We start from the raw sequence: 11,880 nt of genomic DNA, 5'->3' as shown, positions 1-11,880 counted from the left end.
TCATTATTCTACAGACCACCACCATGCAGCTTGTATATGGCTGTGTGCAGTGTTAAAGAACATAGTGACCAACCCTCCTGACATAGCTGGAACATTGCCAAATCAGCATAAAACAACATCCTATGTTGCCATCCTATCACTGTAATATGGCCATCTGTTTCTGGTCCTGAACTCTACCCAACAAAGAAGGCAAAGATTCAGGAAGAGTCTCACTTATTGTCAAGGGCCTAAATAAATAAAACAATACTTTTAATATGGTTAACTTCGGATTTTTATTAATTTCCACATTTTGAGGAATACATTAAAAATCAGCATGCAGTACCCATCAGTAAGATCAGATACACAACGACAAACTGTTATTGCACCATGACAGGAACATCTCAACTCTACATTTGACAACAGAATATAACGTACCCTTGTGTTATAGGTTTTAGATGCTTAAGAACATCCACTGTTTTCTTGTTTATCACATGAGCAGTTGCTAAACATGTCATTAACTTTGCAGAAAAAAACATTATCTCGAAAACAAGCTCTCATCACAGTACTTACAATGTCTTAATGAGGCAGCCTGCCTTGAAATAGCAAGAGTAAACACATCAGAATACATATGTTTTGATGATAAATTAGGAAAGTTGAAATTGACATCACCTTCAACTGTATTGCAGTTTAATACTAGCCTGGAAGGTTTACCTAGGGGGGAAATATGTGACAGGGTCTCTCAAATATACCACGATTCCACAATAAATCCTTGATATCTATTTCACCAATCAAAGAATGTTTTCTGCAACCCAACAACTTAGAATAAGCAGCTGTAAGAATGCTTCACCACCCCACACTAGTATCATACAACACTGTCAAAGGTGGTAGTTGCATGTGTTTTCAATATATATTACATTTAGTGAGGTAACTTCATGAACACTGAGAAATGTTTAATGATAAACAGGGCCTAGATTTGACAAGATATCTTAACACTAAGACAGTCGTAAGTCCCATACATTAACACTGACTTACGACTATCTTAGTGCTAAGTGAACTTCGAAAATGTAGTCCCAGATTATTAGTGAATAATTCAGCATGATAAATGTTTAACAATAAACAGATTACTACCCTGCAGTGAAATAACTTCATGACCACTGAATATTTTATAAAACAGATTTAACAGATTATTACCCTCAGGAGTTTGACTATCTAAAACATAACACATTAGGAATAAAAACAACTTATTTATAAAAGGCTTGTATAAGCAAACATTAAACAGTTTTATCACTAATATACGACAGCCAACTAATAATCTCTATAGGTTTAGACATGTTACTAAGACATGACATCTACAACACTACATGGAGGACTTGCCTATCTGCCAATATGTCACATGATGAGATTCTCAACTAATAATATGAGCATTCACGTAAAAAAAAAAACATAAAAAAATTTTGCATTGTAAAACCATGTCTTACACACCTCAGATACATTCATACAGTATCAATCATATCAAAACAACTTGGCTCACAACAAGATTCAAAAGGTTTGCTATCTGGAAGCTAAGATGTTTACATCCCAGTATATATACACAAATAGTAAATGTGTAACAATCAAGTCATTAAGACAAACAAGGTTTGCTCTTATGTTAAATACAACATATCTTGTCCAGTGTCACATACAAATATAATTAATATCACAAATACATATTTGTCATGAAATCTGCACTACAACAGTCACTACTAATGTGTGGCGGACACACTTCTTGATCAGTTTGTTAAGAGAGGTCAACCTATGTACAAAAAAACGACAAACTGGTTACAATTACCACATTTCAAACAGAAGTAACTGAAACACAACAATGTCCAGACCTCATGTGGCACTGTGCATAAATGATCAGAACACAACATACAAACACAAAAAATCAGATCAGTGTGGTACGTCTGTGTGCAAGATTCACAGCAGTATATCAAATAGTAAACACAGAGAACAAAATATTTGGAGGTTGAGACATATCAAAGAGTAAATTTTACATCATGCCACAAGTGAAAAAACTGCAGATAAACATTTTTCTGAACTCAAAACTGAAATGAAATAGTAAACCTAAACAGTATTACAAAGGACCATATAGATGGTTGCAGGTGCATAATCTGGGAAGTACTACCGATGAACCAGTATTAGATGAGCCAAGACCTGACAAATGATACATATATGGGAGTGCCCTCCAGAACATTCCGTTTGGATGTGAGTGAAACAGGTTTTCGCCTACAACTTGACAAATTCAATTTCCTCGTGCAAATTGTGTGAATTGTTTCTGTGGCACAAGTGCTAAACTGAAGCGGCATTGAGTTCACGCCATGGTCAGCGTGTATTGCATGTGCTTAATCCCTGTTTTAACTCATGTACCTGTAGCAACCAAGTGTATTCATCTGCATTCCCTCTCCCGCCTACTTGTCACAAACGTGTTTACTGTGCAGGTTCACCTAATACGTGTCAATTAATTTCAAATCATGTCACAAGTGAAATGATTAAGCATTGGCTGTGTATGTGTTTGGTTCACCAAGGTATGAAAAAAATATGTCCTACAGGTCTTGTGTATAATGTAACTATGTCTTGCTTCTTTTGCAACAGTACTGCAGTATCTAAATACACTACTGCCTCATGTTTCAACAGAGGCTCATGTTTCAACTTGCCAACTAGTGGCAGTGTGACTGCATGGTACGTACTGTGACCATCGTAATGTCCTTTGTAGACATGCTCGCCACACCCACCACCACCCCCGCCATTAGGCAGAGGCCTCCAGTAAGTGGGCGCAATACATGTGCCAATATAAAAAACATGAATTGGTCAAATATCAAATTTGAAAAAAAAAAATGAGGTATGGGAATATGGCAAAAGGGTGACAGTTATTTTCATGAACAAGGCTTTGAAAAAAGTCACACAATGTTGATATATCAAACTGAGATTAAAATATACAAATAGATATGACTGAAGACATGATATAAACAATATATCGTAAAAAACAGTGTTTTATCAAAATGTTTGAAAGACTTTAATATGTGACTAACCATTACCTGAATAATATAGTCTGGTTCATAATTATTGAGAATTTTTCTTCTTACTTTGAGCTATCCTAACACCTCAACTGATTCACTGATACTTAAAACTAAGTAATGGTATAAGGGAGGTAACTCATCTTGGCCTACTGAGTATAGTACAATTAGAGTTACCTCCCCTGAATTTGTAGCAGACGTCATTTTCCTCAGCGCTGTCAACAATGTCTGCTGAAGATAAAAGAAGGTTGATTTTTGAGTTGTGTAATCAAGGAATAGATGATGTAAATACATTGGCAGAGAGAACAGGAACTCCTCTTTCTACTGTGTATAGGATTAGGAAGAATTTTAAAGAGGGAAAGGATTTTGGGCACCAGAAAGGAGCAGGGAGACCCAGAAAATTGGACTTCTCAGATCGCGTCCGGCTGGAAAAAATTTTAGCGTCTAAAAAGCAAAGGGCAAGCATCTCCAACATCAGGTATAAAATGATAGAAAGGGGATCAACAGCTGTATCAAAATCTACAGTTAGAAGAAATTTGATTGATCTTGGATGGGAGAAAAAGACTGGAGTTCCTTCTCCTCTCATGAAACAAGAACATAAAGACAGGCGTGTTGAGTGGTGTTTGGCACATGAAAACTTTGACTGGGAAAATGTGATTTTTACTGATGAAAGCTCAATATGGGTATATCCCAATAATGTGATAATATGGACAAAGTCTGCGTCAGCACCGTTGTATCGACGACCTAAATACAGCCCAAAGTTTCATGTATGGGGAGGGATATCCTTATTAGGAACGACCCCGCTGTGTGTGTTTGAGGGAAATCTGACAAGTCAACGCTACACTAACATATTAGATAATTTTCTCCTTCCAAGTGCACATGTGTTTTATGGAAATGACTGGATTTTGCAGCAAGATAATGATCCTAAACACACCGCAAAACATGCCAAGCAGGGGTTTCAGGAGAAAAATGTGACTGCATTACCATTTCCTGCATATAGTCCTGACTTAAATCCCATTGAGAACATTTGGGGGATGATGAAGGAATGTGTGAATCAAAAGGGGTTGACAAAAATTGAAGACATGAAGAGAGAAGTGGTCCGATACTGGGACAGCATAACTCACGAGACACTAACCTCTCTAATAGGAAGTATGCCTACTCGTCGTCGACTGTGCCGTGAAGCTCAAGGAGACTTGATAAAATATTAAATTGTTACCTACACAACATGAAAAGGTCAGTTCACTTTCACAATACATTCAATTTTATCTGATTTGTTCTCGTTTAATAATATGAAATGCTTCAGCTATTCTCAATAATTTTGAACCATACTGTAAAAACCAGTGTTCAGTGACAGGTGTTATTGTGTGCCACACATATAATGAGACTGTTCATCTTATCTCAACATTTGACACACTAAAGACCAACTGACAACCAGTGAAATTGGAACTTGACATCTTGACTTTAATAACACTCTATCTTTTCAAACAGTTCCATAATGGTTTGTCAGTTGAACTCATCAGATACTATGGCTGACATGTATTAGTGCCCCGTTCCTCAACACGATTGTAACTATAAGATGATTGCAACTCCCATACTTTAACATAGACTTTGATAAAGACAGTCATTGCGTTACAATTGCTTTCAGGAACAGAGACCAGAGAGAGATTCTCCACAGATTAGGGCAGATAGTCAAGGAAAATGAGCCAACTTTAAGTCACTGGAATAAATGAATATTGCTCTATGCCACACCAGCAACGTTTCCGCTATTCAAGTCATTTTTCTGGAACTAAAGCTGTACAAACAAGATACAGGAAGACATGTCAGAATTAAGTTATTCCTATCATGTTTAGGCCTACTTCTCAATCAACAGCACGAGATATATGCTGATAGTAGGGACTTGTGGGGTTACTTGTTATGATTAATTATTCTTTCACATTTCGAATGTGTCGATAATTTTGGCAATGCAGAGAAATCATTTCCATGCAACAGAGGTATTTTGGATTTTAGAACCTCTGTAAACTAGAAAGGTAAGATGGGCTACTGACATATCTCTGACTGACCACAACGACCTTTTCCATTAAGACAAGGCTATGACAGATGAGTAGGAACTACATAGAAACATGACAGGAAATGATACCCTTCCATTTTGTGATTTTCATTCTGAATATTGCTGAAGATGCAGGAATATATCCTAGACCTGGGAGCAGTACCATGAGATAAATCCACAATGTATGTTGTACTTGATCATGAATATTTCTCCTGCCCAGGTTGGTAGTATGGGTAGCTCTGTGCTGGAGGAGAGTACGGAGCAGCTGCAGCCTGCGGGAATCCTGCAGGATGACCTGCAGGAGGTGCTGGTGGGTCTCCAGGTCCAGACAGCACAGTCATCTGGATACATTCAGAGTAGCTTGGAGGTGCTGGAGGAAAAAGGATTGAAGATACAAACAAAGTGTTCCATCTTTTTAATTTAAAAAAAAAAAAAAAGTAGTAGAGGGTCCCATCAGGTAACCTTTGAGAGACCGATCAAATGTGAGAAGTCCGAACAGCTTTAACCAATCAGACAACGGCTACGTTTAGAGTTTGGCAGGACTTTAAAAAAAATCGCTAGTCACTGACACTGATCCCTCAATAAACGAAAATCCACATAAAACAGGTATTTGTCCTGCAGTATATATGCTTAGGGCTTTCTATGACATGGTTACAGTTAGCTGATAATTTTCCGCAAGCTGACATCCTTGAATATTGACAAAAACACTATTTTCAGCGACTGTTTACCCACTGTTGACAGTATTGTAGCGTGCTTCATGTGCATTACCTGGTAGCGATCGTATGGAAAATAGCATTCGGAATCGTTCGGGCACAAACCTTTCTGAGGTAAAAGTTCCACAAGTATGTGCGAATGTCCACTTTCGCGATTTGGTAAGCTGTGTTCTGATTGGTCAATCTCAAAGGTTACCTCACTCGACCACCTACTAGGTTTTGTTAGACTCAGAGGTGGAGTGCATGTGATGAAAAGTACTGAGACCCACTGCCCCTTACAAATAAGAATGAAACAGGTAATAACAGTCTTTCAATGGATTTGTGTAAACTTACGTGGTACATCGCCACTAGGTGGAGCACTAGGAGCAGTTGGCTGATGGATTATGGGAGGGCCTTGTCCGCCTGAGTAGCCCTGATAGTAGCCAGCCTGAGGGACTCCTCCCTTCTCAGGATAACCAGCAGGAAGCAAAGGCCGGCGTTCTGGAACACCGACTCCTCCTGGTGTTAAATTAACTTGCTCGTAGACATAGGTTTGAGGTTGTGTCATCACTGGTAAAGGGCCACCGACAAACGGCATGCCCGTGTCACCAATAAATATTTCTGTTGATGTATTGATTTGATCACAATTACAGCCAGAGACTTCAGCTTGCATCTGAAATCAAATCAAAATCAGTCGGTACCTTTGGATCTAATATAGACTAGGGCTTAGTCTCTGAATATATATAATTCTGACAGTAACCAACAAACCCATTTTAATTGAAAAGGAGCCCCAGGGAGACCAGAGATTCAGAGGAAATCTAGGCTTGCTTTATTCAAGGCTTAAGCACTACCGTGAAGGCTTGGCATTAGGCAAAGTAATGTAGTTCATGGACTGTGGGACAGACTAGACCTACTCAAACGAAATGTAGTGTATCACAGGATCAATCAATATCTGCATCTTCATCATTTTCAGAACGACATCATAACGGAGACTGAAGCAGGAAGAACCCCTGCAATGGGTCAGATACTTACACGCAGTCTGTATACAATCTTGATACATGTATTAAGGGAAGGCAATATTCTTGATGGCAGGAGTTGGTCACCAAGGTGCAACTCTGGTCTCCAGACATCATCTACTCCTGGCTCCAAATTGAAGGACACAAATGCCAGTTTCTCTGTCTCCTCCTGCCATGTGTGTCCCCCCACTTGATATTCAACAGTCTGAAAGAAACATACAAACAATTTCTAAAAAGATTTTACATTTTTTTTTAGTTAACAGTATTTGATGATCTTGACCTTACAGGGATATTTTATCTTTATTTTGTGTAACAATGTTTTCAGCTGATTCTTGAGGGTAGAAGTTTAGCACATTTCTGAATGCCAACATGTTGATGGTCCAGGCTAATGGACCTGGAACTGGAGAAGTGACGGTTCTTGTTTGTTAAATCATGTTGCAAATGGATAAGTTAGCATTATGCCAGTTGAGTCTCCAGATGTTACAAGCATTCTGTTGGCGATGCAGAGCAACTTTAGTTTAACAATGTTTAAGCAATATTCAAGCAATATCATGACTTGGGACACCAGAAATGGACTTCACACACTGTACACAAGTTGGGATCATACCAATGCCTTCGGCGCCGCAACCACTTTAAACGCTATGCCACCCCACCCCTACAAGTTTTACACAGATGCAAGTATGTGCAAAAAATAAAATATGTGTTTACACGATGGCATTCAGAAAGTCATGCCAATCTACACTTATTAGGCGAATGAGTGGGTCAAGCAGCTGACTTTTTGTGTTCTGGTGATTAGGTGTGGGTTCAAATCCTGGATGATACTCAACCCAACAAAGGTAATAGTATCTGTACTTACTAAAAGTGTAATTCCAGATACAACACATGTTAAATAAAATATGATTCGTTGCTCAAATCAGGTGGGCTGACACCTCATAAAAAACACAAAAACAAACTTACCTTGGTGAGCTTAATATCGGCTACGACAGTGGATGGTGTGTAATTTGTCATTTCAATGACTGGTCTGATTTTTTCTCTCCTTTCAAACCCTTTCTTCGGTAAGGTTATCTTAAAATTGTAATATCCATTTTTGCAACATAAACAACAGTTGGAATCTTCACAAAATTCCTCATAAGGGGCCTGCAGCAAAAAAGAAAAAACATAAATACAACAATGAGCAATTGAGGACATACTTTCTTGTCTGTTCTCATAGAGTTTCTTCCACTACTATCAAAGTCATCCTCGATATCTCCAGGGTATATGTAATATTTATTACCTATCATTCTCACAGTAGTCAATCAACTAAGTCGACGTTACAACTGAGCTTGCCAGTGTCAACAAAGGTAGCGGTCGCAGCTGCAAAGGTAGTGACCCATGCAAAAAGGAGTTCATGGCACTGTGCACATGTTGATTAAATTGTGGCCATTCGATATATCTGCGACGATAGTAGGTAAGATGATTCCAACAAATGTGCAAAATTTGACTTGGATCTTAAGAAAATTAATTTCATGAAAATTATTTATGCTACACAAATTAACATGTAAGTCTAAGGAAATTCCATCAAGTGTCTGAATACTTTTTGCATGGGTCATGTATCTTTGGTCATGTAGAACTAATATCGTTGCTTTAGTCATAACTTTGGTCCCAGAGAGCTAACATCTTGGCTTTAGTCAGAACTTGGGTCTTGGAAAGCTAACATCTTGGTTTTAGTCATAACTTTGGTCCCAGAGAGCTAACATCTTGGCTTTAGTCATAACCTGGGTCTTGGAGAGCAAAAATCTTAGCTTTAGTCATATTGTTGGTCCTGGAGAGCTAACATCTTGGCTTTAGTCACAAGTTTGGTCCTACTGAGTTAATAAAAATAGAGTTAAATATACATAAAAATACAGTTAGAAATTTGGCATGTTAGAACAATGATATATTTTTGAAAATAACATGAATGCTAATTTTCCTCATTACCAAGGCTGATTCTGTTTGATTCAAGTCAAAGAACCCGTGTATGTGGAAATCTTTCTGACATGTGATGTCGGCTCCATATGGTCTCTGGTCAATGGAGGCCTCTATCCAGTATCTGATGAAACCCTGACCACCCTTGAACGAGGAGGGCAAAGAAGTGGGGACTTCAAATCTGAAAGGAAGCTGATGCTCTCCCGGAGCTAGAAGCCCTTGTTCTCTACAATCTGAAACAGATCAGACACACACACATAAATCACTATTTCAGCCTGGGAAATGTCCCATATTTCAAGTTGTACCTAGCTATATGACATGAGACACACATTATTCCAGAACTGAAATCGGACAGGGTTCAATTGTTCCTTGTCACATGATACAGGATGTACTTTCTATGGAATATTGACTTATAGCACTGCCATCATGATGTACAGAAATGTGGTTACTAAGGGGGAGCTGGACCTCTGTTCAGTGGTAGTAACCTTGGTTTTAGCATATGTTACTATGGTTACAAACCTTGTTTTTAGCATGTTACTATGGATACAAACCTTGCTTTTAACATATGTTACAACTGTTACAAACCTTGCTTTTAGCATCTGTTACTACGGTTACAAACCTTGCTTTTAGAATATGTTACTATGGGTACTAACCTTGCTTTTAGTATAAGATATTATGGTTACTACAACTTGTGCCAGTCGGGAATAAATGTTGGGGTAGTACACAAAGAGCTTATGAGAGGAATGGTTGTCCTATATCATTTATGTTTCTAGTAACTTCCAATAATCCAGCCAGAAATAAAGCCTGTAAATATACATGTGAGTCTGGATAAGACAATGAAGTCATTGACATCATAAGTATTTGATACATATATCTGGATATGGTGACATGCAAGTGAGATGCAACGTCAACCATGTCAACCTGACTAGCTGTCCCCATTAATGCATCGTACAACAAGCACTGGTGCCTGAAGACCAGTTCCAACTGAGATCTTCACAGGACCTCTGATACACATAATAACAACGATAAATTACAATTACCTAACAGCTGAAGTTTTGGCAAAATCATTAAGTCTCTTTCTTCATGGTGCTCATAGTTTTTCATACTTTCTTGGAGTTTTTGAAAACTTTCATTCATAAGTCTGTACAGTTTTTCTGAGCCTGCAATCCCGTCAAAAACGCAAAGGACTCCTCGAGCAGACAGGAATATCCCTGTAAGAAAAACAGATTGAACAAGAGTTGTTAATTCTTAGAGTTGTCTAATTTTTTATAGAGGAGATGACTCTTTATGATGTCAATGGTGAGGTGAAATGGAGTTTGACGTTTTACTTAAGAATATTTCATTTGTATTGTGATGTGCATGTGTGTGTATATGTAGCTGCTTGTATTAGCCCAGACTTCAGCTACTTTTATAGAGCTACCTCACTGAGATACATAGTTCAGCTGAACTATATGAGATACCATGCCACAGTTAAGCATGCATAACCCACATATTATACTGACTCAGAGCTAACCAGTCCTTGTTGTACCCATCTGCAGAGTGTCAGGCAGGGACCAACAAGTTTATCTTTTGGTGTGATGATGCCGGGGATCGAACCCACAACTTTCTCAATCTCCAGGGGAACGCTCTGAGTGAGTGCGTGGGTGAGTTTGGTTTTACACCGCACTCTGCAATATTCCAGCCATATGGTGGCTGTCTGTTCTGAAATTAAGAGTCCTTAAGGTCCCTCATATCACCATTTAGCACAGGACTAATGGACTAGTATTATAATGTTCGCAGTTTAAATATGTGTTAACTCTGATGAACAGCTGGTAACCCTGTTTTATTCATTCACGCAGTCACTTATAACTAATTCTATGGCCTTCTCCTTATAATGACAGACATAAGATAAACATAGGGAGGGTACGGCAAAATATGTCCTCGTGATTACCATTGCATCGTAGAGATTCCGAGACCGTTACTCGTAGCACCCCTTCCACAGAACTTCCGGGCTTAACCACATCGATGAGGGGCCTTTGAGACGTGTTCGCATTCCATACATCTTGGAGACAGCTGTCGTTCAGGGTGATTGTAAACAGCTCTGGATAAACTGGATATGCCATTTCAGAGGGACAACATCTCGAGCTTCGACAAATACAGTACCAAATCCGAGAGCGTGTGGTTGTTGTTGTAAAATGTCAGGCACGCGCTCAGAATTGCGCAGAGCAGAGCGACATCAGTAACACCAGCGAACCTCTTTTCCGCTGTCAGGAGCTCAGAAATTTTGCAATAGCCAGAGGTCGCTACGTTCCGTGGTTCATTAGGAAATGCCAAAAATAGATTTATTTGCGGTCAAAAACAGGCAGAGGAGTGTAGGTCTCTGCCAGTGTCAGGCTAGTGTGGTGTTATTAAAATTGGAGAATAGCAGAAACGAATACTGAGCAAAGAAGAAAAATAATAATAATACACTCTCCCTCTCCCTGCTTATCTTTCACAATATGAATAAACACCTTTCATTTTCGAAATCAACGAAGCGGTTGTAAAATCCGTCAAATACTTTGTGTCTCTGCACCATGTTTCAAGGTCATCAGAAAATAATACTGAACAGTGCCTTTCATGGATGCAAGTTATGAGTCCTATGTCACGACACATTGACTGTTAATTGTCAGTGTTGAACAAGTTACTGTTCTTATGTGTTAAAACTGTGTTAACATCCAATCTGCAGTTTGTATTGGTATAAAAATGCAACGCCTTGGTTCCCAGTTAAATGTGTAGAATGAGTTGATTTGGTTCGCGCCGCTTTTCAAACTAATTTTTTAAAAAACATTAACATTATGAACGTACCGGAAAGTGTATAGACGACGACGTGAACGATACAAGTTTTGTTGCCATGGTTTTTACTTTATACAGCATTCAGTGCATCAGCCAAAAGACGGTTTAGTGGTTAAAGCGTTTGCTCATCACGACCGAAACCCAGGTTCGATTCCCCACATGGGTACAATGTGTGAAGTCTTTTGTGGTGTGTCCTTGATGTTGCTGGAATATTGCTAAAAGCTGCGTAAAACTCACTCACCCATCCTATAATGACTGCTTTACGGGAACTCTAAAACATATCGGCTCCTCGTAACCAAGAGAAACACACCATGTGCAATAGACGCCGTCTATGGTGA

General features: G+C 38.8%; 1 protein-coding gene across 1 annotated transcript; it reads right to left on the bottom strand.

Moving 5' to 3' along the window:
• Nucleotides 1-253: 253 nt before the first annotated feature.
• On the bottom strand, nt 254-10,930 carry LOC137277692 (arrestin domain-containing protein 3-like). The gene is made up of 7 exons (XM_067809572.1): nt 10,662-10,930; nt 9,772-9,942; nt 8,744-8,964; nt 7,745-7,924; nt 6,804-6,992; nt 6,126-6,444; nt 254-5,449 (listed from the first exon to the last, which is right to left on the bottom strand). The coding sequence occupies exons 1-7, from the start codon at nt 10,831-10,833 to the stop codon at nt 5,277-5,279; spliced, it is 1,425 nt and encodes a 474-aa protein (XP_067665673.1). The 5' UTR covers nt 10,834-10,930; the 3' UTR covers nt 254-5,276.
• Nucleotides 10,931-11,880: the final 950 nt, after the last annotated feature.

This window comes from Haliotis asinina, chromosome 3 (genome assembly GCF_037392515.1).
Source record: "Haliotis asinina isolate JCU_RB_2024 chromosome 3, JCU_Hal_asi_v2, whole genome shotgun sequence".
Classification (NCBI taxonomy): domain Eukaryota; kingdom Metazoa; phylum Mollusca; class Gastropoda; order Lepetellida; family Haliotidae; genus Haliotis; species Haliotis asinina.
Note: the sequence above shows the minus strand (reverse complement) of the source record. Positions and strands in the feature narration are given on the sequence as shown.

What these genes read in the sequence shown, in the direction of transcription:
- LOC137277692 (XM_067809572.1), bottom strand. Translation starts at nt 10,833, where the DNA reads ATGGCATATCCAGTTTATCCAGAGCTGTTTACAATCACCCTGAACGAC. An exon ending in GGAATCTCTACGATGCAATG is followed by an intron (nt 9,943 to 10,661) that starts GTAATCACGAGG and finishes TTTTTCTTACAG; the next exon opens with GGATATTCCTGTCTGCTCGA. An exon ending in AGATTGTATACAGACTGCGT is followed by an intron (nt 6,445 to 6,803) that starts GTAAGTATCTGA and finishes ATTTGATTTCAG; the next exon opens with ATGCAAGCTGAAGTCTCTGG.